The 26289-nt window shown below is 47.1% G+C and overlaps 1 protein-coding gene across 6 annotated transcripts in view; it reads left to right on the top strand.

Annotated features, from left to right (window-relative positions):
• Positions 1–302: 302 nt before the first annotated feature.
• The window catches only part of LOC111833344 (potassium voltage-gated channel subfamily A member 1), a 36219-nt gene continuing 10232 nt past the window's right edge, over positions 303–26289 (top strand). For 2 of the 6 annotated variants that reach the window (XM_023791535.2, XM_023791537.2), the window contains exon 1: positions 303–3380. In XM_023791535.2, the coding sequence (XP_023647303.1) occupies positions 677–2359 (1683 nt within the window). In that variant the 5' untranslated portion in view covers positions 303–676 and the 3' untranslated portion in view covers positions 2360–3380. Of the gene's footprint in view, positions 3381–17206; positions 17318–18592; positions 18822–26289 lie in introns of all 6 variants that reach the window. The other 4 variants (XM_023791536.2, XM_023791538.2, XM_023791533.2 and 1 more) reach the window with 4 other exon arrangements.

Here is a 26289-nt window from a genome sequence, read left to right on the forward strand (position 1 = left end):
TGTCAAGTGTACCGCAAAAGGACACACGCATACAATTTTTTTGTACAGATACATTTTACGGCTGATATCACTTCGTCATCATATTTAATATGTTACATATGACTTAAGTAAACGCAAAAACGACATTTTATAAAACTGTTGCAAGAGTGGCTCGAGCGTATTTAACCCCGCTGTCATTTTATATTTAAAGACTAGGGAAATACATGAGCGAATAAAAGGCGAGGACTACGTGCTGCGAAGAAACAGGCGATGCTTTTAGTGTCCTGACGAAACACACATGCACACTTGGGAGTGTGATCTGTTTGGGGAGAGGCGCAAAAAAGCGCACCGCCGCCGCCGCTGTCCGCGCAGCTGAAGCGCTGGAGTCCCGGAGCGCGCGCCGACGCACGGCTTTCCTGACAATCAGAAGAGCGCTGATCGTCACTCCCTAGTCCGGATCTGGGCTGTCGTTTTATGGCATTATTTACCCAGTTTTTCAAGACGAGGGAGTCGGCTCCGGATTGAAGGTGTATGAACGCACGTATATCAATATGCGTGCTTATACCCGGAGAAGGAAGGCGTTAACCTGAATCTGTCTGAATCTCTTTAGCTGGGGGGGAAAAGTGTGCGGGGATCGCGGAAAATCTGATCCAAGTATCCGAGTGTTTTGTGGAGATGAATATTTAATGGACTGGGCATGGAGATAGCCTTAGTAAGTTTTGAGAACGGCGCCGCTAAGGGCAGCGGTGGGAGCCCGCACGATGGCTGCTCAAACGCGCTGAATATTCCCCAGTCAAGCTTCGTGCAGACGGGTCTGGACGGGGGCTACGGCAAAGAACTGAACACCCTGGGAGCCCCGCAGCAGGGATCGTGGAAAATAAACGACATGAACAATACTTTCAGCAGCAGCGAGAATGCGATCGATGCCCTGTTGCGAGCCGATCACAGTCCGCACCTCTTTGACGGGGACCTGCTAGATATGGATTTGGAGAACGAGAGCAACGAGCGGGTGCTCATTAATATCGCCGGTCTGAAGTTTGAGACCCAGCTGGGGACCCTGAATCAGTTCCCCAACACTTTGCTTGGAGATCCGGACAAAAGAATCAAGTACTTTGACCCACTTAGAAACGAGTATTTTTTCGACCGCAACCGGCCAAGTTTTGACGGGATTCTTTACTTTTATCAGTCGGGGGGGAAAATTCGCAGACCCGTCAATGTCTCCATCGATGTTTTCGCAGATGAAATAAGGTTTTATCAACTGGGTGAAGAGGCAATGGAGAGATTCAGAGAGGATGAAGGCTTTATTAAAGAGGAGGAGAAACCTTTGCCCCAGAATGAGTTTCAGAAACAGGTATGGCTCATATTCGAGTATCCCGAGAGCTCTAGTCCGGCTAGAGGAATTGCTATTGTCTCTGTGATCGTGATCACCATATCTATCATCACCTTTTGCATGGAGACGTTACCTGAGTTTCGAGACGAGAGAGAACTACCTGGCAACATCCGAGCCGAAAACAGCACCCAGACACACTCGTCGCTCACCCTGTCTGACCCCTTTTTCATAATCGAGACCACTTGTGTGATATGGTTCACTTTCGAGCTCTTTGTGAGGTTCTTCGCGTGCCCTAGCAAGTCGGAGTTCTCCAAGACCATCATGAACATCATCGACATCATGTCCATCATGCCCTACTTCATCACGGTGGGCACGGAGCTGGCTGAGCAGCAGGGCCAGGAGCATAACAATGGGCAGCAGGCAATGTCACTGGCCATCCTGAGGGTCATCCGGCTGGTCAGGGTGTTCCGCATCTTTAAGCTCTCAAGACACTCCAAAGGGTTGCAGATCCTAGGCCAGACCTTGAAGGCCAGCATGAGGGAGCTCGGCCTCCTCATCTTCTTCCTCTTCATCGGGGTCATCCTCTTCTCCAGCGCCGTCTACTTCGCGGAGGCCGATGAGCCCGAGTCCCATTTCTCCAGCATCCCCGATGCCTTCTGGTGGGCTGTCGTAACCATGACAACCGTCGGCTATGGAGACATGAGACCCGTGACTGTAGGGGGGAAAATTGTAGGGTCTCTGTGCGCCATCGCCGGAGTTTTGACTATTGCCTTGCCGGTGCCCGTCATCGTGTCCAATTTCAACTACTTTTACCACAGAGAGACTGATCAAGACCAGTCCTCCCTCAGAGATGACCTGACCATTGACCATACAGTCGGAGAACTGAAAAAGAGCCATAGTCGGTCCTCTCTGCGGTCCACGGGGGATGCGGAAAATGGCGCTGAGGTCGAAATACCCACTGAAAAGGCCGACATTAAAGCAAACAGCAATGTGGACATCAGGAGATCCCTGTACTCACTCTGCTTAGATGCCAGGGAAACGGACTTGTAGTTCAGTCTGTGTTCACCCTTTGTAAACAGACTATGTTTTTCTATAAAGAGATTTTTTCTAAGTTACCAGTTAATTAATGCAGACAAACTGAAGCAGATCCACTGTTTCTCCATATACATCTGTGTATACAGTATATAGCTATTTTACAGCCAGAATCAACAGGCTTTTCAACAGTGGTGAGTTTAAGGTAAAGCTGATTCCAAGAGCATAATAGAATAGCACAGTTTGTCATCACATTTAGACATAAATAAATATTTGTAAAAGCATGTAAGCATATTTGTGCATTTACAGTTAATCAGGTTTCAGATAATTAAGTTATATATTCTGATTATATTTGTAAGAATAATAGGTTTACAGATTCAGTTACAGATGACTGAACACAGTTGTATCGGAAATAACTTCTTTAGACGCTTAAATTTTTTATAGAAATTAGGGTGAGCAGATGTTTCTAACTTCCGTGGAGTCGATCGATACTACGATAATATTATCAGCTCTTTCTACACGTTATTTTGCTGTTGTTCCTAAAGAGCCAAATGATTTTATCGATATTTAAATATAATCGTATGTTGTTTTTAAAAATGATTGTTTAGTGTAGAGTACTGACAGTTTAGACCAGCCGAAACACAGTTTATTCGTGTATAGCGTAAAAGTACTTCAATAAGGCAGTTTTTTGGTGTACTGTTTGGTATGTTGTTTATTCGTTTTTTTAAATGTGCGAAGATATATTTTATACAAGATTTAGCGGGCATCGATTCTTTTTCGTCGTTATCTTCTCAAACCTCGTAAGAATGACTTTAAGAAGAGTTGAAGATTTAAGATTTTATTTACTGACGAACTACAAGCCTGGCTTTAGAAATGCACTGAATTCAACAGCGGTGTTTGAAAGTAAAGATGAAGAGAGAAACTGGAATATCAGTGAAGCTCGGACAGGAGACAGGTGACATCTTTCGAAGAGGCCAGAATGAAGGTGAACTGACAGCCCAAGGAACGACTAGATTCTGCCATTCGATACAGATGCAAGGTTAGTGTTATATATTATACTAATAGGTGTTTTCGGGCTGTTTTGTTTTATAAATCGTTTTATTTGTTTCATCTTTATACATTAATGATTGTCACAGATAAAAAAGTGTACGACCGCTGATATGAAATTAATGACAAAACGCGTGTCTCCGCTCCGTGTAGGAGGGCATGGAGAGCAGAATCTGTATAGCGCCTTTTCAGGTAGCCCGTTCAATACCAGCACGGTGGTTTGGCCACATTCGGGAAACCGGCCTTATTAACCAGCTAAATGAAATAAAGTAGACCCATTAAAGACACTTAAATAATCTCATATAATCAGGTACGTAATATATTACGAGGTTTGCTATTTACAGTGGTTGAATTTGTGTGTTTGTGTGTAGGTCAGATGTACATTACTTCGTGGGGACCAAATGTCCCCACAATGTGATAAAACCCTATTATTTTGATGTTGTGGGGGGCGTTTTTTCAGTTCCTTCTTTTTCCGTTACTCATGGTTAAGGTTAGGGCTGGGTAGGGGTTAAGGTTGTCATTGTTGGGATTATGGTTTTGCCCATAGAAATGAATGGATGGTCCCCACAAAGGTATGAGTGTCGTTGCTCTGGTTTATGTGTTTGAGTATATATAAATTTAAGCACTGTCAATACGATATAAACATTGTGTGTAATATATGCAGCATATGTACTTTTATAGCAAGTACATACTTTTATAGATATAAAAATCATAACATTTACTCAAGTAAAGCAAATCAATTTATATCTTTCAGAAGAGCAAAAATATTGACACTGACAGTGCATTATAGAGTATGTGAGTAAATTACTTAATGAGGTAAACAGGTGTTACTGAGGTGACCACCTTCATTTAGGTTAAATCGCAGCCCCTATACAAGCTACTGTGCAGTTCTTACTCATTGTTACTCCTACTGTTTACATTTTTGGAAGACTTCAGTCCTTCACCCTAAGGTACAACAGCATAATCCCCAAAGTGTTAAATGCATCAGATTTCTTACATTGGCTACTCAGTGCTGCTGTATTTTATTATTAGCCAGCAGTGTGTAGAGTGTGTAAGAACAGTGTGTAAGAACAGAGTGTAAGAACAGTGTGTAAGTATAGTGTGTAACAGTGAGTGAGCGTCAGAAAGAGGGTTTACGGGTGTCCGACTGCAGCAGGGTGTCTGAGCATAGCACGGAGCATGTGAAAGGGCCAGCGAAAGGCAAACGTTTGTCTTGGTTGCGTCCGTAAATGTCAGCACGGTGTTTGACCTTTTGGGCGAGCCGGCAGCCGTCGGCATCTGTGTCACATGCGTCACTTCGCCGGGGTTCAGGCCGCAGGGTGACTGAGCCTCGCCCGCAACTGGGAGGTGGACATCCAGGTATAGGGAGGACGAGGATAGGGGAAGAGCAGCAGGATGTGGACTCTGCAATCCTGAACCTGCTGAACGGTCACATGGCCATACTCCGTGCCCCCGGATGAGCATCAGTGGAGACGGGATCCCCTAGGAGCTGGGCAGCATTACCTCTGAGCGGGGTTTCCGTGTGACCTGAGGGATCTCTCTGCACGGTGCGTGCTGCTCCGCTGGCGGGCTGCGATGCTCCCGGCGCTCACTCCCAGCATTATCTCTGATCTCGTAAACGCCGGCTGCCATGGCAACGCCGCTGACGCACTGGAAGGCCGTGCGGAGATGTCCTCTTTTTAAACGCTTCTTGACTGCCTTATGGTAGAGGGTGCATTGTTGGGGATGATTGCGTGCTGGGATCTTTGTGAAGGTGGGAGTGCGCGGTTGTGCTTTTTAATTTTTCTGCTCCGACAACCGTAGGGAGGCGGAGAACCGCGGTGCTGATTGCATCGCCCCTTGAGGACCCTGCTGTTGCTCTGTGTGGCACTCACTGGAACGCTTTTGTTCTTTTAACCATGGCCATCGGCTGGTAAACCGAACCCCCGCAGTCCACAAGGAAGAGTGTCAGGCAGAGAAGCTGTTGAAACCGCACCATGAGGAAATTTACTAAAACCTGTTATTATTTTGGACTGCCAAACAAAATAGCATGTACACCCCTTAGAGGCAGCCTGGCTCCCTGTTTCTGGAATGTTTCTCATGAATAGAATGGAAGCCCAATAGCTTCAGCCTTTCAAAATGAGTGTGTTGGTGGGAGCTGCAGGACAGACCCAATTTACTTTAAATGTGTTAAAAAATATGACTTGGGGTTAGGGGGTCAGAGTTCCGACTCTTCCGAGTTCCAGAGGTCAGAGGAAACTGCGACCCAGGCTCTCCATTGGTGGGATGACCATGCGTCGTCGAACCACTTCCTGATTATAAGCCAATGGTTAGCGATGGAAATGAAGTTTACATTTCTGGACTGACAGCACACAGGAAAGGTTTCAGTCCCTTACGTCTCTCAGCACAGCTAGTGCTGGCTCTTTGGAGATGGCCAGGATGCTGCAGGAGGGCCCTGGATGTGCAACCTTCACTGGCCTGCAGTCCCTACCCATGTCAGAAGATGACCGTCCTGATAAAGTAGGACCACTGCTGCAGAAGTGCTTTTAAGGAAATCTTAATGGACATCTTAAAAAGAAGAAAATCCAAATCAGTTATTGGGCCGTCGAATCCACACATTTAGACTGAACCAGCTAGAGAAAGACTAGGGAAATTCATTCCATAAGGACAAAAGTCTCCTTGAGGTATCTGAGCTACCTTTAAATTGTTTTAAAATGCTAGCTGTGATTAGCTCTTTCCAGACAGATATTAGGAAAAGTTGGGAATCTGTCTGCTCCTGACATTTGGAGTTCCCCGGCTTGATCCGGCTGTTAGGTAACATGGAGATGCTAAAGGTTACTCCAAGGCTACTTGCCTTAGCAGAAGCTCCGCGGTCTTCCAGGGGTGGTGTCTCGCCACCCGCACGTGATGCCGTTCCCTGTCACGGCGACATACATCGAGACATTTCCTGTCGCGCATTATTCCGGGAAACTTATCCCACAGCCTATAATTAGCCCACATGCTAGTATTAGAGAGACCCTGGGGCTTCACAAAGGAGGGCTGAAGTTACACCTCGCCAGGGGTTGTGACATGTGTGTGCGCTTCCTCTAGCTACCACAGGGGGCGTCAGATATCGTAGGGTTTAACCTCTCCTGTCAGGCATGCCTAAATCCACAGGATTGTCCTACTGAACTGTTACCCTTAGTTGTATTGTCAAAGGGGTTCGGTGGCTGAAATGTTCAAGGCATTTGTTTTTCCTAGTGATTTACAGTAATGTAATTACATGGTAAACGGTTGTTTTCGTGAGGGACCTTGTTCTTGTTTCACATTTATTTAAACCTGTGCTTATTGTCACAACACAATAAGCTGACATTAAATACACATTATAGATTAATTCTAAGTCCACAGCTTCCATCCAGCACATTCCTTCACCATGTTTCCTGGTGACAACCTGCGACAGGAAATGGCAGAGAGCATGTGAAATGGCACCTGTTGCATGTGTTCAGGGGGCCACCGTGGTTGGGGTGGGGGGGGGGAGGGGGGTGGCGTTCCTGAGTAAATCTGAACTTCCTGAATTACATTGTCAGTGGGGGGGGGGCATTTTGGGGATGTCTGACATGGTAATTATGAATTATGACTGGGACGGGGTGGCCTTTTGGCTAGGGGGCCGGGGGGTGACTTTGACACTGTTTGGCAGGTTAATGTGCGAACAGTCCTGGGGGGGGGGGGGGGGTCGGGAAGAGGTGGGCTGTATTCAGGCCTGGAATTTTTTCCAAAGATGAGCCCACAGTTGACTCTCCACACTGGCCTACTTAAGCCTCTCCCAAAGCACTCAGGACCTGCCCCCCACCCCATAGCCCCCTCCCTTCCAGCCTCCTTTTGTTAGTCTTGCCCAGGGCAGCGTCTCTCTTATCTGCATTAAACAGACATCAGTATTTTCTCCCGCCATCGCTTCTCCTTCTCCTTAGCCTTTAATTCAGGGCATTAGTGGCTCCCGCGAGCCGCCACGTGCCAGCAGGGGTCAGTAGAGGGAGCTGGCGCCAAAGTGTGGAAACTCTTTCCTATTTTGGTCCAGTTAGGTCTTTTCTAATCCTGACCTTAACACCCCCCAGAGAGCAAACAGGGTGGCTTGGGGCGAGGGAGTTGATGGTAGTTTTTCTAGGAAGTCACCTAACTCCTAATGAGGGCCCCGGTTTGAGCTGTTGGGCCCATTTTGCCAACACATAGTGTTGACTCTGAAGTTAATGTTCGGATGCCGGCGTTAAGTTTCCGGCGGAGCAGTGTCAGGTGACAGAGCTGGGAAATCCGTATCCCAACACGGCACAGGCTGAGGGAGCCATCTCCGCTCGCCGCGGAGGACGCCGACTGCCCTCTGCACACCGTCTCGCGGGAGCGTGCTCATCCAGCATGTCACTGGTCAATGAAAGTGTGGTCAGGTGAAATGCGGTTGTGTAATTCTTGCAAAGGCCAAGTATCCCAGAATGCTTTGCAAGAAGGGGGGCAACATGGCACTCAGTGTGAAAGAGAATCAAGGTCACCATCAGGACACATGGACTCGTCATGCTGCTGCAAAGCACTGTAATGAAGAGCATTGTTCATTTATGCTTTTTCCAATATCCTTTGTAAATGCGGGTTCTGTTTAGTGCGGAGTCTTTACTTTTCTGGCAAGATAATATCGGGTAATTGGGTTTATAACCTGGTTTTACTTAAAATACAATTTATTTTGTTAAGATTCTGTTTTCCAGTTAAAATTCCATTAAGAAAGAGAATATGTCAGAGCTTGTCTGGAAGCCTTTAAAAATGGCTTTTGAAAATGTAATGTTTTAATAATAATCATCACATTAACGCATGCAGTCATATTTCCTCATTTCGCCTAACGGTTCTTAATGGATGGCAGTTTGCGAAGCCGCTCAGCATTCCAGTCAGATTCTGCTCCCGCCAGAATCCTCGCGATATGAATCATTAAACTCGCTGTATTCATTTATGCATCTGTTTGTTTGTTTGTTTGTTTGTAGTTGTATAGTTAGCACTGTACAGTGGCTTACAGTTTCGCCCTTTTATCTGGCTGGACGTTTTCCTGAAGAAGCAGCAGCTGAATGATTTTTAGGTGCAGATCTCGTGAAGAGGCGGTGGGGGCAGGGGGTACGTTTCTAAGGAGGCGTAAACAACACCGACACCATCCCACACCAGAGAGCTCCATACCATGCTTGAGTCATTCAGCCTTCATCCAGAACTCAGGTACCTAGCTCCTGGCTTGGTCCACGTATGCTGGAGCTCTTAACAAAGCTCTCTACCTGGATGAGTCCTACTGAAACTGCATCGCATTCAGTCCTCTCCAGAAATGAGTCACGTCAGATGAAACAGCACTAGCCAGATAAAAGAGAGACATCCTGCTTCTAGTGGGACCATCTGTTATGTAAATAAAGTCAACAGACTGGACGTCTGAACTGTTAAATGTTTGACGCTTCGGGTTTGGAGCTTCACGGACACGCGAGAATCACATTCAGATGAGCCACTGGGTATCGTGTTGGGATTTGTGTGCCATTCAGATGAATATTCAGAGCAGCACTGTCTGGAGATGCCAGATATAACTTCATCTGATGTGGGAATGTTCCGTGTGAAATTTAGAAATGAAGGTCAGTTCATTTAGGGGCAATGGGGGAAGGTTGCTATCAGGAATTATGGGATGGCACTCCCTCCCTGCTGTAGTCATGGTTTTCTTAGGGGAAACCCCTGTCCAGATATTTCTGACCCTGTACAGATGTGGAGACACTTTGGTGCATCCTTCAAGGATCAGCCACCCCCCCCCCACCTTTGTCTACAACAGCTATAAACAAATATCTGTAATCCCTGAAGGCCCAATTGTGGATTATACACCTCGACTGAGCCCAACATTCACCATGAGGAGTAGAGTGATGACCTGGCTGATCTGGTTTTACCTTCAAGAGGAAATGATCTTCCACTATGTCCACATTTTATCCATGGCCAGCAGGGGGCGTAGTGGTGAAGAACCTGTCACCAAAATGCTGGAACCTCAGGTTATTAGTAACTTTAGCAAATACTCTGCCTTATACGCCTCGTCTGTCCAGTCTCTCAAGATAGATGTTTAGCTAAAGTCAGTAATTGGCGATGTTGCAAAACTCAAGATGGCTTCCAGTGGACTAGAGCACCTCCTGTGTTCAGTAAGCTGTGATATATATATATTTTTTTTCATTCCCTCCAGGAAATACACGACACCGTGGTTCTTCAGTTCCTGGTGGATTTATTCTTTTACGATCTTTCGCCGTCTTTAAACAGCTTCTACAGATTCTCTTTTCGTATTTCCACCGTCGAACTATTCACATAGAACAGCGAACAGGCATTCATGTTACATACATTGTAAACTTAAAATACAGCAAACAACTAAAACATGAATAAACTCAAACATACCTCTCTGGCTGCACACAACCGGGAGGGAATGAGTCCTCTTAGAGAGAATATCAGTCCCCGAAAAGGTAGAAACTTAAATAATATTCTTTCCTGCCTTTAGCTGGCTAGTCCCCTCTTCTCCTTCTCCCTTTGTGTCCGTAAGAAGAGAGAGCGCAAACGAAATGGCTTCGGGTGCAACAAATATTGAAACGGAATTCCTCGATATTCCGAAAACAAATTGACCTAATTAAATTATGTAAGCAAAAAGAAAATGTAAATAATACAAATCATTTGTGTGTGTGTGTAAATATATATATATATATATATATATATATATATATATATATATATATATCGTATCACATACATCTCAAGTCATTTGTCCTCAAGTCCAAGTCGAGTCCAAGTCTTTCCATCATTTTTGCTGTCAAGTCACAAGTCATCAAATTTGTGACTGAAGTTGTTGTAGCAAAAGCCCACGACAGTACGTCGTTAGATTCAATCTTTATAGGCAGAGATAGAACATAAGAAATTTACAAATGAGAGGAGGCCATTCGGCCCATCAAGCTCGTTTGGGGAGAACTTAACTAATAGCTCAGAGTTGTTAAAATCTTATCTAGCTCTGATTTAAAGGAACCCAGGGTTTTAGCTTCCGCTACACTAGCGGGAAGACTATTCCATACTCTAACTACACGCTGTGTAAAGAAGTGTTTTCTCAAATTCGTTTTAAAATGTTCTCCCGCTAATTTCCACTTATGGCCACGAGTTCTAGTATTTAAATTAATATTGAAATAGCCATTTGGCTGAACAGCATCCAGACCCGTTAGAATAGGTTGAAAAGAGAACGTCCACTTTACAGTTGTCCTCGCACAGTTTTTACATCCGTGTATTTGGAGAGAGTGATGCATGTTTCCGACAAACTATCTCAGGAAACTTTGCTGTGAGCCAATCGAAAATCCAGACAGCAGAGAATTAATATACACTGAAATGATAAAATTAACGTTTTGGTATCCAGAGGGGGGACTATAACCTCAAGTCTTCTCGAGTCATAGGGTCCAAGTCTGGTCCAAGTCTCGAGTATTTGCCGAATATTTGGATCCAAGTCTTTCCATCAGTTTTGCTGAGTCAAGTCACAGGCCATAAAATTTGTGACTTGAATCCGAATGACTCAAGTCCCCACCTCTGTTGACTGGGAGCAGTAATGTCAGAACACAGAGGTGGTCCATGAGAAGGCTCATGTCTATCCAAGTGGGCCACGGCTGTGCTGTCCTGTGCTCGAGCAGCCTGTGCTCCACACAGGAAGGATGGCTCAGGAGTGAAAGTTATGCTCATCCAGAAGACTTTTAGACAGGTTATTCAGAAGATTGCGCCAGAATCCTGCCAAGATTGGACTCTCTGTCTTTCATGACTGAGAGCCCAGATCATGAGGATAATGGTGGTTCTGAACCAGTGGCCCACTGGGAAGTAGGAACACTAAAGTTAGGGGATATCATCTAAAGAATGAATTTCTAAAAATTCAGGCACATGTCATAGAAACAAGGGCTCGTCACCATGAGTTACACATCAAGAGGCAGCAGGCAGCATAATGGCTATAGAGCTGTGCCCAGAAACAGTCAAATCCCAGGGGAAGCTTGATTTGTGCAAATTGCGCTGGGGTGTGAGCATTGTGGGAAAGGATGTCAGTGGCTGTCAGTTTGTGTGAGAATGAGGGCAGCATTCTTAGTCCACGGTAGCCCTGCGTTAATTTGGGAGGGGGGAACTGATGCGATCCCAGTGCCTGTTTACAGGGGGGCAGTGTGACTGTGACCCTGCACAGCTCTGCCATGTTAGCCATGAATCGTTGCTTATATAACCGCCCCAAGCTCAATCCACAGCTACAGCTGCACCTACAGCAGACAGCGTACCTACAGAGCCTGCTCCTCCTCCATCCAGCCAAACGCCATATGTTCACATTCACCTGTTTTTTTTATAGGAAGGCTGTTACAATTATTTTTATCATCATTAATTTGGACGATTCTCGACGGTGACTTACAATCAGCAAGCAAATGGCAGGTTATCTGTCCAACAAAATATCGTACACAAATAATTAACAGGGTTAAGTATGTTAGTGTAGTGTGGTTACAGTTAATCTCACAGTGTTACAGTAATAATTAATGTCAACATAAAGTAGGTTGACTGAGTACAGAAGTAACAGCATAAAACAGAGCAAGGTGTGATATTAACTCATTACTATTTACAAAAGTATAAATTCAGCAGTATTGGGGGCTTCTGAGTGTGACGGAGAGGCAGTTTAATCCATATTGCGAGATTTTACCGTCAGCTTTGTTCTCAGTTGTCTAAGCAGTATATTCTGAGTCATGCTTTTGGAGTTTGCAGTCTGGACCACCGGCCTGGTCAACAAAATCCAGACACAAAAATTACCCCGTTTTTCATATTTTGACAGCAGGTCTAGTTGTTCCTTGGGATGCTCACAAAGTTCAAGGAGAAATTGGGTGTATGACAGATGATGCTCAGCCCCCCCCCCCCCCCTTACATATCCATTAAGCTTTTTGCACTTTCCAGGCTATATCTGGCTCTTCTGGAAGAGCTATAAGTCCGGCATATTATCATCTCATCACACAGCTTACATGCAGGAATCAGCAGTCTTTGCAGACATATACCCTTAGATGAATTTAAGTCCTTGTTTAAAAATAAAACAATTGTGTGCATGATATATTTGGGTAGAAAAAAAGAAAAAAGTACCATTTCATATGGCAATATATCAGCTCCTGTGTTTTTTTAAGAAGGGGAAATATTTACGGTGGCTATTTTTCATAAAAATTATAACTAGCTTCTGTATTTGTAGAAAAGTTGTGGTTTTGCTTGCGGCAATGTTTTCCTTTAATGGATGACTATGGTGTTAAAGAGTGGACTCTCCTCGCATTTTAAGGGAACTCAGCAAACAAAGGATAAAAGTAGTTTTTGGGGGATAGGGTTTTTTTTTGTAATGGTTACCCTCAAAGTTAATGTTGTGCTATTAGCCTTATGATTGCCCATGACTAAATTCAAGCTTGGGAATGTGCCACTGAATGGGCAATGTACAGGATGCTCCTCCATTGTGTTTGGATAGCAAGCACAATGAATGCACGCTGCAGTACGGCGAACTGAATGACACCAAGCTGTATGTGAATGCTCTGTGTCTCTGCCCTTTTGTCATGTGACTCGTCATGTGATCCCCAAGGAACTGATGACTCTCCTGCGGTGATAATGAGTGTTAGTAGAAGCGAAAGGGGAACAGGAAAAGGGTGAATAAGATAGCAGCTTTCTCTGTTCCGGACATAAAAGCACGCTACATGCTTTCCATTGCCTCACATAAACACAAATTAAGTGAAATGGACAGTGACATATGTTAAAAAGAAATATGCTAAATATTTCATGCTGCAAGCAATTTAAATGTCACAATTAGTGACTTACGTACATTAAAAATAATTAACTTATATATGTATATACACACACAAAGAAATGAAAAATATAATCATGTGATTACATATAATTCCTACATACATCACAAATGAAAAATACATATCTGTGTTGATACAAATGTTAATGTGCCACAATGAAGACAATAAAACAACAGAATCTGTCCAAGTGAAGGCAGGCCCACACAATACGATGCCCAGGTACATGCTAGAAATCGGGAAGTTCGGGAATTTTCCTGGTGGGCCAGTCTTGTGGGGGCCGGTCTTTCTTTACTGATGCTGGCATTATATAAATATACTAAGGGAGACCCCCATGGTATACCAAAAATATACTAAGCCCCCCCACCCTTCCAGTCAGCAACAAAATTTCAAACTGGGGGGGTTGACAGCAAATTCCTGAGATGCTTTTTATTGCCAGTCCGCTCCTGATGATGCCCCTTAAGGAATGAATAGCAAAACTGAAACCGGTTAAGCATCTGCTACAAGACAGATAAAGAAAGCAAAACCAAGAAGTCTAAATGTGGGGACATCGTTCCTCTGGCATTTGCCCAGCTGACCCAGTCAGGGCCAGCCGGATGTCAGCGATTGCGTAACCATGGGGATGGGGATCATTCGCTATGGAAACAGCAAAGCTCGCTGAAGCCCCGGCCCCTGCTGTTGCCGGGCCTCTGCTGCCACAGAAGGAAGCCGGAACGATGCAGTAAAGCAGAGAGAGCCTGAAAATGTCTGCTCAGACAGATGATTCAGGCGTGGAGGGTACGCGTGTCACCGACGGTAATCTCCTGGAAGATTGCTGTAAAGAACATGCTGTTTTAGGACATCATGCGGACTCTCTGGCTCTTAAACATACTGCTCGCAGTTTCCCAGCTGCGTTTCTTGTTTATCTGTCCTACTGCCACGTGATGTCTTTTTTTTCCTTGGCTGCCTTATAAATCAGGGGGGTTTGAATCTTTATGAAACCAGGGACCCCAACAAATGAAATCTATGATCACTTAAATAACTAAGAAACCCATGAATATTTAATATTTTGCGTAAACCTGATGATTACATGATGTAACATCAGTACATTGCTGCGGACCCCCTGCTCTGTGTTAGGCTCTCAGAGCAGAGGTTACAGTTCATCGTAGTAAAGCATGTAAAAGATAGCAGAGGGACGCCTTAGACCCCCAGCGCCACGTCACGCTCCCCCAAGACTCATTTCCTGTCGGCCACATGTGCACTTCCTGCTCCTGTGTCTGAAACTGAGTGGTCCTGATCCCAGCGGAGCCTGCTGCCCACTGTCACACGGAGCTGCATGCTCCTCTGAGGCTGGTTTATTCACCCCCCCGAATGGTAAGGCACGAAATCGCTCTTCTGACAAGGCCTGCGAGTGGAGAGCGTTCCGCATGACGTCCCACTCCAGCCCTCCACCTGCTGTGCACGTCCTGGGAGTGATCCCCCCCCAGCAGCATGCACCATGCCCTGATCCCCTATGCTGCCATCCAGCTAAATATAACGACCGGTGCTGCTCTGTCAGAATGGCACCACATGCCCTTCAAACTCATATTCCTGACTTGTCACCGGGGCGATGGGGAGTGTTCGCTTGGCCCTGAGGCCCAGGGAGGCGGCATTGCAATCATAAACCCTTAATGAATAAATGAATATTATCAACTCCATTGGGGAAACATTATAAATGCATAATTAATACATGTTAGTTTCCTCTTATTCATTGCAACCTTTTAGCGGAAGGCTTGTTTGCATTTCAGACTGGCCTTGCGCTAGAGGGAAATTAGCTGGCTGATGCTGGTAAAAGACATGGTCATGTGCTGGACTCATTCCATCTGCATCTACTTTAAACCTTAAACCACTACAGTGACCCCTGTGTCACTAATGCAAACATCTGCAGGGAATTAACTCCCCCTTTCCCCCCCCCCACGTTAATGACGGCCTTTCGGATCAGAGCGATTAGCGGATTTCTGGAGAACGGCTGAGCGTCGGCTTGAAGGCCGTGCCTCGTTAATTCGAGACTCGCTCTTGGACGCACTTACATAACCGAGTTGTTTTGCCTCGGAGAGGGATGGGTATCTGGAAAACGGCGAGCGTCGCTAGGGCTTAAGCTAATCAGCTAAAATGTGGAAATCTGCGGAGTGTGCTAATTAATCCTCTCTCGGATTCATCTTCCGCCGCCGGGTGATTTCTTGACTTCTGCTGTCGTCCACCCCAATCCGAGTTTGATGTCTCTGTCACTCAATAGGGAGAAGGACCGGGACGATGTAATCGCTGCATAGCTGTCGCTCCTGTGATTGCCATCACTCCTGTGAGCTTATTAGCACTTCAACCATGACTCAGAAATAGTCCACGGACCTGTTTCTGTCCTACTCAAGTTGCTGCCCCTGTATGGGTGCAGTCAAGTCATATGAAGCAGCTCTGAAGTCTGACACGGTTTGCCCAGTATGGGGAGGAATTTGTCAGTGAATCAGTATTCCACCGGAGGCGTTGACGGACAGCTTGCCGTTATTCACAATTAGTCACGAATCACGAAACCTTAGCAACAGACAGACAGAAGAGTCAAAATGTACGAGATTTCAAGGCGACGACTGTTGGCGTGCGGATGGCTTGGCTTTGAGCAAACGCAGAACGAAAGAAGCCGCAGCACGGCATTAGCAGTTAGACTGTGAGGTAGCTCAGGTAGCTTGTTGACTTTAACTCTGTTAGGTTACGTTACGAAATACATGGAAGTTACAGTATAGCTACCGTAATGTTCGCTCAAATCAGTTGAACTAGCTACAGTATTAAATTGTCATTTTTGTTATTCAAATAGAAATTAACAAAGTACCATGTCTGCAACTGTGAACTATTACCCTTGAAGAAATTAATAGGCTTTAATACAGCTAATTGACGTATACCTATTGATTGTGATATTGTCTTTGCAAATGAAATTCTGTAGACTGAACAATTCACGCATCATGCTGTGTTTTTACAGGTTAAGAATTTTTTGTAGCTAAATGGTCCATTGAGAGGCAGTACAGTCAGCTCTGAGCTAATAAATGCTTATTGCGGTTGATCTCAGAATGCATGCGGAGTCATTAGAGTGCTTTGATGTTGATGTGAAGTGTTTTTCGTGTCCACAGCAACGTAACTCACCGCAGTGCTGAAAGCCCTCTGCGGAAGGTTCATAGAAGAGAGTCTTGGGAAGTCAGCACAGTCTCGAGTGATTTATTGCTTTTATGAAATATATTTTATGTATATAACAGGTACTGCCCATCTACAAGATAGTATAATAGAGAATTGGTTCCTGGTACCTTTGTACAGAACTAACGTTAGTTATCGTGGACAAGAGGTTTACTACCAGGTTATATGCGAACACTGCAGTGCTACATGCTAGCTAGCTAATTGCTGTTTGTTTACTTGTATATTTATGCGATTTGTTTGAGGCGGAGTGTTCCCTTTAACTCTGCAGCTTAAAGTCTTTGGCCCAACATGGCTTGACCACAGGGAAGCTGCAGCATTGGTTCACGGTGGGATATGAACTCAAGTTCGGCAACCTGCCTACTCGCAATTAAGCCCAATATCTTCTCACTGTATTCACACTCAGCTTGGGCATGAGACCAAGGTTTTATTGTGCTTCTCTGCAGAATGAGTCAGTGTAGAAACCATAAAAGCCTCACTATGAAGCTTTGACTGACGTCGAGGCTACAGCTGATCACCGTGATCTGCTCCCAGCATTGTACATTATTACTGTATACTCGCCCACAATGCCTACAAACCCAATTAGTGATGGGGGCTGGATTTTTAGATAGGTAACAATGTAACAAGTGGCCTCACACCTCCAGTGTTGGGAGTTTGCACCCTTGGCTCTGCGTGTTTGAGGTTTGCTGAAGCTTCCGGGTTACCATGACCCGGCAGATCGGTGTTTTTTCATCCCAGTCTTTGGCGACCCCCTGATGTTTTTGCTTCCTCTCAGCTTCCAACACACCTGTAGCAGGTTTTCAGCGTTCTTGCTCGTTTGGTTCAGGTGTGCTAGGATCTGGGAAGGAGAAAGAAGATGGGCCGTCTAGGAGTGGACTGCCTTGTAGGTGGAAAGCAGAGTGGACGATGGATGGCTTTTTAGTATGGAAGCGAGCATGTAAGTGAGCACATGATTTTACTAGCTACGTATGATAATAAACTTGAACATGATACTACTAAGCTCTGAGCCATTAAATAAGGCACTGGTGTGCAGAACATAAAAACATATTCGTTTCATCTCTTAAAATGCATGTACTTTTTGAGATGCCCTAAAGGCGTATGTGAAAGGTTAAAAAAAGACATGCTACTGTATTACCGACATTTATTTTACTGCCATTCCTCACGTAACAGGCCCATTGGTCAGACGCACAGTGGTCAGACGTACAGGCTTGAGATGAGCAGCCACTCACTGTCCCCTCATACAGGCTTGTAAACCCCCCCCCCCCCCCCCCCCTGCACGCGCACATGCCAACCCCTCACCCATCCACAGGTGCGCTTCATTGAAGTACAACCTCGCCCACAAAAACATTTGGCCAGGTCAAGATGGCCCTGTTTCCAGCTGGAGGCAGACTCATTGAAATTCAAATTAACCTCCCTGAGTACTTAACATGGGCAAAACAGAGGAAGACACATTATTGTATGTATCTGCTCATCGGCAAAATTAATTAAGAAATGTGTTAGTGGGGTAGGGGTCAATGAATGCAAAAAAATGGGTTGCTATGGAAATAGTGAAGTAGGGCTGATTTTCAAGTCAGGAAGAAATGCAGTCACTCAGTAAAAATGGGTGTAAGACAACAAGAGGTATAGGTGCCATTGGAATGCTGGGTTTTTAACCTGTACTGATCTGCTAAGAGGGTTAGACTCCAAGCTACACCATTCGCTTTTCATATGAGTGTCGCCCAAAGGAGGATGCTGATGTGATGGTTGACTAAGTAAGGAAGAAACCCTAATGTCGTTGCACAAGGACCAGCGAAACGTGCGCAGTTAACCGTTAATTGCATGAAAGCCATGGGATTTCCGTGAGTGTGGTAGCCAGGCAACCGGGAGGCTGCTCCAATCGCAGCACGTCGCGCGTCGCTCGCGCCCCGACGGCGCCCCACTCAGCCGACACGCAGAGACACGTCTTCGGGACGGTCGGGCCGGTGGGGAGCATCTCTAACACGAGGCACCGTGAGAGGTCCACGTGCATCTCACCCGTGATCCCTAGGCTGCCTGCTGTACTGGGGGGAGGAGTTGCCATTTGCGGTCAAGCGGGATTGCCTTGGGGGGGCTTTTGGGTCTTTCAGATGAGCAGCATTTTCAGCTGCTGAGACGTACTTTGCAATTCAGTTCAATTCGGCTGAGTTCAATTCATGTTTAAGTAGCGCCCTTCCCTCGATTCTACATCCTACAGCAGCAGGTGTGGAACCCCGAGGAACCGTGTAGCATGAGTCTGGAACGTGAATGCTCAGACGCCCGAGCGTTTTCACAGCCATCGGCCACGTCGGTGGCGCCGCCATCTGCCCGCGTGTGAGAGCCAGCAGGAGTGCTCGTCACAGTCCACCGTGGTACCGCTCTCTCGCCGTGCCTGGGCCGCCTCGGTGGAGAGCAGAAGCGGCATCGTGGAGAACATCACGCCACCGGTGAGTCAGGGCTTCGCGCAGACCATAATGGGCCGCTCTGACACAGGAACACGGTCGCTTACATAATGGAGACCTAACCAGGAGCGTAAGGCTCCTCGCCGTGCCCCCCTCTCAGACGCTGATGGGAGGGGGTGGGCTTTCTCCTCCTGATGATGACTTAGAAATGATTTTGTAGGACACAAAGCTTTGTGGCCGTCTAGTAAGCGGTCACATGCCCAGAAGCCCGCAAGCTCCACCCTCCTGAAAGACCCCGTGTGTTGACCCCGTGAGAGCCCTTGATGTCACCTTGATGTGCTTAATCCTGATAGCTTCGGCTAACATCTCACCACTCTCCGTCTGCGGGCGTGCACTTTCCCAACATACACAGAGCTCTGGGAAGGACAGCAGGTGGATCTCACCAGGTCCTGGGCCTTCTCTCCCTGAGGCCGGGCCAGCCCAACTCGTATGTTGACTTATACAAAGTCACCTGGGTTTCTTTATTTCATTTCTTTCCTTCCTTCTTCCTGTTCTGTATTCCTCTCTCTAATGATGTTTTAATATACCTCAACGCATCCATGTAAAGCGCCTTGGGATGACACTGTTGTGAAAGGCGTTATATAAAAATAAATTTAATTGAATAATACAAAGGTCAGACTAAAGGGGCGGAGGCCCGGCACTGATGACAGACTTGGCCCCACCCACAGTGAGGCTGGCTTGGCCCCACCCACAGTGAGGCTGGCTTGGCCCCACCCACACTGAAACAGGCTTGGCCCCACCCACAGTGAACGCTGGAGTCTCCTTGCGGTGGTGTCGCTGTCATAGGTCACCTGATTTTTTTTTTTCACTTTGTTTTTTTAAATTTCAGATAAATCGGACAGGATTGAAATGGCACGGTGACGCAATGAGTAGCACTGTCACCTCCCACCTCCAAAGGTCCTACCCCTGTCACCTCCCACCTCCAAGGGCCCTACCCCTCAGCACTGAGTCTGTGGCCTTTGCATCTTCTAGCTGCGTCTGTGTTTTTCTCATGCAGTTAGGTGACTTGGCACACTGGTGTGTGCCCTCCGATGGACTGGCAGACCATCCGGGGTGTCCTGTACTCTGTGGGATGGGATGCAGGCTAACCAGGATGGGTGAAAGAATGAAAATGTTTGAATCAGCTCCCTGCTGAAGGCAGATCAGGGCGAAGATGCATTGCAACCCCCTGGTGTGGTTTTGCTCCACTTTTCTGGGGGAGGTGTCACACGGGAGCCATCTTGATGTCACATCCTGTGATGCCTATTGCCGAAACAGGTCACAATCTCAATATTTGTTATTATCCCTCATACACTTGCGTTTGAACCGACACGGTGAGACACCTGACTCCTGAACAGGCTGATCCTGCCACATGAGGCCGGGCGCCGATCTCACACACACGCTGTAACATCCCTCACGTGTGGCATCGGACACCAGATACGGCGGTTTGTCAGGTACAGCCCACAGGGACAGGGTCCAACCAGCGTGAACAATCCATCATCACTCATCATCCTCTCAAAAACACAGGGACCAGAGCTGCAGTGTCAGAAAATTCCAGAAAAGAGAGCAGTCATACATATGAAGTCAACTTAAAAGCTATAATGTCAGTATAACTATTTTTTTCTAGCAAAAAGTATGGAAAATGTGTTTTTACAGTAGCTGTGTTTTATAGTAACTGTCCAGGTGTGACTCTTAAAACAGCCTGAGAAATCTCAGGTTACAAAGCAGCAAGCTAGTCTGATACTAAATGAACCTTTTTCAGACAGAAATGTGAATTTTCAAAGGACAATGAAAGATACCAGGATTGTGACCTGCTTCACTGCGATGGGTTGGCGCCCCTTCCTGGGCTGTTCCCTGCCTTCCAGGATAAGCCCCGGACCCCCTGCGACCCTATGCAGGACAAGTGGATACAGAAAATGGATGGATGGATGGATGGACCTATTTCAGCAGTACACACTGCATGATGCAGCTGGGCTTTGTGGTGCTCCTGCCTGTCTGCCACAGGCACATGGGGGATGGGGGTGCAGCTCACCTCCCACCCTCCCCTCTGCAGTTCCTCTCTCGTACCCTGATTGGGAGGGACCCTGTTTTGCCAACTTCATTGGCATGGCCTCTGCAAAACAGGCTTAAATAGCCCTAAATTTACGTACTGGTTTGTGGGTCAGTCTTGTTTTGTGTGTGTGTGTGTGTGTGTGTATTTTGTTGTTTTGGTGTCGTGGGGACCATTTTTCAGGTCCCCACAAAGATCTGTTAATGCAATCAAAAACTAAAAATGCCAAGTCTTGTATTTTGTTTGGTTACTTATGGCAAAGGTTAGGGCTGGGTGGGGGTTAAGGTCATCCTGTTGGGATTTGAGTTTTCCCCATAGAAATGAATGAGGTGTCCCTACAAAGATATAGATACCTAATCTGTGTGTTGGTTTGTGTGTCATGGGTCACATACTTCCTCCATCTGCTGGAGGTGCTGAGGCTGACTTCTTTAGTCCACCCGGGTTGGGTCGGGACACACGGTCCCCGGGGGTTCGAGAAACAGAAAAGTCAGAGAAATAGCCCATTAGGTGAACAAGGGCTTTTAGCTAAGGGGGGGGGGGGGCACGCGGCCTTTTCTGTTTCCACACTCAAGCCGAACAGATCCACAGTGGCACATGGCAGACGGGGGCCATCATACCCTACTCAGACCCTTAGCAAAGACTGTAAACCCTAAAATCTCCTGGTCACCCCCGGGCAGAAGCGGGCCTTAAATCTGTCCCAATAAACACGGGTCGCTGTGTGAGGGCCAGTCGTGCAACGGGCCAGTCGTGCAAGGGCCGGCCATGCGGTGCGCCGGTGCACAGGTACTTGGTGTGCATAATTGGTAAGCACTAGCGCATGGGTGTGTAGGCTTCGGACTCCCCGGGTGGTGGGGGTGGGGGGAGCGGGGTCTAATCCAGCACAATTCCTTTAGAACTTGCTGTTCAAAAGGAGTAACATTCTTAGGCCACCAAAGTGGCAGAAAAATAGTGAAGAACAGAACCAGCAGGGTGCTTTCATTTAGATACCAAAGGGTTCCATCCCCCCTCATTAGTTTTGGTCAATCTGACAAGAGAATGCAGAGTTGTGTCCGTACATGTCTTCTGCACCCCTAATCCCTACACATGGCCGCTCAGGGCAGGCCCGACTTCATCACCCAATGTCCCATTGAGTGCTATTGCGAAAACGGGAATCGCCGTTGTGAGTGGGACACACAGGGGGCGGGTCCTAGTCACAGAGCCTGCCGGAAGGCATGTGCTGAAGACTAGCAGCGATTAATCCTCTTTGGCGTTAAGCGGATGGTACACTGACCCCAAAAAACAGCTCTGAAGTGGCATATCTGGGCGCACAGAACATCCGAGAGTTGGGCTTTCAGCTTAATATGGACTGCGAACGCGTTAGCAGGATGCGATACAGATCATGCCATTGGAATGGGTTCCGGCGCATTTGGCGGCAGTGATAAGCCGCATCTCGCACTTCTTCAAAGGCGGACGTGAAATGACAGGAGGCAAAAATATGAAGTTTGTTAACATCAATGAGATGAATGTGGAATCTCCATCTGCCAATTGTGTCCCCACAGCTGGGTGCCTTCAAGAGAAAGACCATAAGATCATAAATATGAATATTTTTACAAGATGTCTCCAAGGAACATTATGGCCGCTGTGGCTAATACCGTTTCTTTACTCCAAAATCTTTGCGTTGTCTATGATTACTTTGAAAATGACCACCTAGTGGAATGTATATTTAATGAAATTTTATGTCCTGGAAGGACAAATTATTACTTTCATTTACATAATCTCAACCAATATAAATGTATAGTAAAATTACACAAGACACAGGTCAAAATTACTACAGAGATTAATATCAGATTTCTACTATGGGCTGAAAATGGAGCACTAGCACCCTCTGGTGGTAGATCGTAACTGCAAGCGGCTTCCCACATCCGCTATGATAAAGCACCGTATAATGTGTTTTAATGGATACAAATTAAATAACGATGGTTTCAAATAAGTGTATTGTAACATAAGTACGGTTTTGGTTGAGTAAAGCTATCAGAATAGTCAGAGCATCCTGTGGTGTGTTTAAATTGTAAATGTATCCACCATTGCTTCTCTCTGCAAGGTTGGGGTTTTGGGACCTGCTTCTGTTCTCTGTGTTTACATGTGGGTGGTGTGTCTGTGCCTGGGTCTGCACAGGTTGTGGGTTCTATTCTGTGGCAATGAAAGTGACCATATTGCCACTGGGCCCTTGAGTCATGCTAACTGTCCATGTCCCAGCTCTCCCCACTACAAAACTAACTCTCCATGTCCCAGCTCTCCCCACTGCAAAGCTAACTGTCCGTGTCCCAGGTCTCCCCACTGCAAAATTAACTCTCTATGTCCCAGCTCTCCCCACTGAAAAGCTATCTGTCCGTGTCCCAGCTCTCCCCACTGCAAAGCTAACTATTCATGTCCCAGCTCTCCCCACTGCAAAGCTAACTGTCCGTGTCCCAGCTCTCCCCACTGCAAAGCTAAGTATGCATGTCCCAGCTCTCCCCACTGCAAAGCTAACTCTCTATGTCCCAGCTCTCCCCACTACAAAATTAACTGTCCATGTCCCAGCTCTCCCCACTGAAAAGCTATCTGTCCGTGTCCCAGCTCTCCCCACTGCAAAGCTAAGTGTCCATGTCCCAGCTCTCCCCACTGCAAAGCTAACTGTCCGTGTCCCAGGTCTCCCCACTGCAAAATTAACTCTCTATGTCCCAGCTCTCCCCACTGCAAAGCTAAGTATGCATGTCCCAGCTCTCCCCACTGCAAAGCTAACTCTCTATGTCCCAGCTCTCCCCACTGCAAAGCTAACTGTCCATGTCCCAGCTCTCCCCACTACAAAATTAACTGTCCATGTCCCAGCTCTCCCCACTGCCAAGCTAACTGTCCGTGTCCCAGCTCTCCTCACTGCAAAGCTAACTATTCATGTCCCAGCTCTCCCCACTGCCAAGCTAACTGTCCGTGTCCCAGCTCTCCCTACTGCCAAGCTAACTGTCCATGTCCCAGCTCTCCCCACTGAAAGGCTATCTGTCCGTGTCCCAGTTCTCCCCACTGAAAAGCTATCTGTCCGAGTCCCAGCTCTCCTCACTGCAAAGCTAACTGTCCGTGTCCCAGCTCTCCTCACTGCAAAGCTAACTGTCCGTGTCCCAGCTCTCCCCACTGCAAAGCTAACTGTCCATGTCCCAGCTCTCCCCACTGCCAAGCTAACTGTCCGTGTCCCAGCTCTCCCCACTGCCAAGTTAACTGTCCGTGTCCCAGCTCTCCCCACTGCCAAGCTAATTGTCTGTGTCCCAGCTCTCCCCACTGCAAAGCTAACTGTCTGTGTCCCAGCTCTCCCCACTGCAAAGCTAACTGTCCGTGTCCCAGGTCTCCCCACTGCAAAATTAACTCTCTATGTCCCAGCTCTCCCCACTGAAAAGCTATCTGTCCGTGTCCCAGCTCTCCCCACTGCAAAGCTAACTATTCATGTCCCAGCTCTCCCCACTGCAAAGCTAACTGTCCGTGTCCCAGCTCTCCCCACTGCAAAGCTAAGTATGCATGTCCCAGCTCTCCCCACTGCAAAGCTAACTCTCTATGTCCCAGCTCTCCCCACTACAAAATTAACTGTCCATGTCCCAGCTCTCCCCACTGAAAAGCTATCTGTCCGTGTCCCAGCTCTCCCCACTGCAAAGCTAAGTGTCCATGTCCCAGCTCTCCCCACTGCAAAGCTAACTGTCCGTGTCCCAGGTCTCCCCACTGCAAAATTAACTCTCTATGTCCCAGCTCTCCCCACTGCAAAGCTAAGTATGCATGTCCCAGCTCTCCCCACTGCAAAGCTAACTCTCTATGTCCCAGCTCTCCCCACTGCAAAGCTAACTGTCCATGTCCCAGCTCTCCCCACTACAAAATTAACTGTCCATGTCCCAGCTCTCCCCACTGCCAAGCTAACTGTCCGTGTCCCAGCTCTCCTCACTGCAAAGCTAACTATTCCTGTCCCAGCTCTCCCCACTGCCAAGCTAACTGTCCGTGTCCCAGCTCTCCCTACTGCCAAGCTAACTGTCCATGTCCCAGCTCTCCCCACTGAAAGGCTATCTGTCCGTGTCCCAGTTCTCCCCACTGAAAAGCTATCTGTCCGAGTCCCAGCTCTCCTCACTGCAAAGCTAACTGTCCGTGTCCCAGCTCTCCTCACTGCAAAGCTAACTGTCCGTGTCCCAGCTCTCCCCACTGCAAAGCTAACTGTCCATGTCCCAGCTCTCCCCACTGCCAAGCTAACTGTCCGTGTCCCAGCTCTCCCCACTGCCAAGCTAACTGTCCGTGTCCCAGCTCTCCCCACTGCCAAGCTAATTGTCTGTGTCCCAGCTCTCCCCACTGCAAAGCTAACTGTCTGTGTCCCAGCTCTCCCCACTGCAAAGCTAACTGTCCATGTCCCAGTTCTCCCCACTTTTACATCATCTTGGATAAACATGTCCACTAAATAAATGCAGTAAGGCTAATAGGAATCTCTAAATTGTCCTTAAGGTATATATGTGCAGGGGCAGACGAGTCTTACAGTAGGGGAGGGGGTGACTGGGAGTGTGGGAGTGGGGAAAAATTGCCAACTTGGGGAAGGGGGGTGTTCTTTGTAAATTATTGCGAATTTTGCATGATTGTCTGTTATCAAAAGGGGCACTCAGTAAAATTTGCCTGCTTGGGGAAGGGGGGGTGCCCTTCTCCCCCCGCCAGCTCTGTTACTGTATATGTGCCCTGCAATAGACTGGCTTCCTTTCCAGGGTTTTTCACTGCCTTGTGCCCTGTCCTGCCTTCTATCATCCATCCAATACCAGTAAACCCATTAGGCAGTGTCAATGTAGGGCTCCACATAGCTTCAAATGGCTCTGCATCCATCCATCCATCCACCCATCCATCTTCTAATTGCTTATCTTGGTCAGGGTCACTGGATGACCTGGTTATGCATAATGCAGTTATGACATGCTGGAGTTGCCAGTATTGTTCGAACATTGGGTCATTTTTGATTCCTACATTTTCTTGACGTGTCTCCGATATACCGACAAGCAAACTGTATGAGATAATTATATATATAATGTAAATATAGGAGTAACGTTACCGTTTCCGCGCAGTGCAGCATGTCGGTCATATAACCCGTAGTTTAACTTTAGTGCAGAATCAAACCCGCCAATTAATGACTTTGACACACAGCCCTAAATGTACGTAGGCGACGGCTGCGCCGACGCGGGGATCCTTTCGCCCCTATAAAGCGCAGCGAGGCGCTTCCGCCGGGCTCCCCGTCCTTGTCGGGGGTGCTTCGTCCCCCACCGCACGCAGTGAAGCGGCAAAGACAGCGGCGTCTGCGCTTGGCTCGGCGGAGCGGAAGAAAACGGCGGGAGAAGCACCCCCGAAGGCAAGGGGCTTTTCCTTGCCATATATCAATTCCTTTTGAAATCCATAATTAATATATATATG

The sequence above is a fragment of the Paramormyrops kingsleyae genome, chromosome 1 (genome assembly GCF_048594095.1).
Source record: "Paramormyrops kingsleyae isolate MSU_618 chromosome 1, PKINGS_0.4, whole genome shotgun sequence".
Classification (NCBI taxonomy): domain Eukaryota; kingdom Metazoa; phylum Chordata; class Actinopteri; order Osteoglossiformes; family Mormyridae; genus Paramormyrops; species Paramormyrops kingsleyae.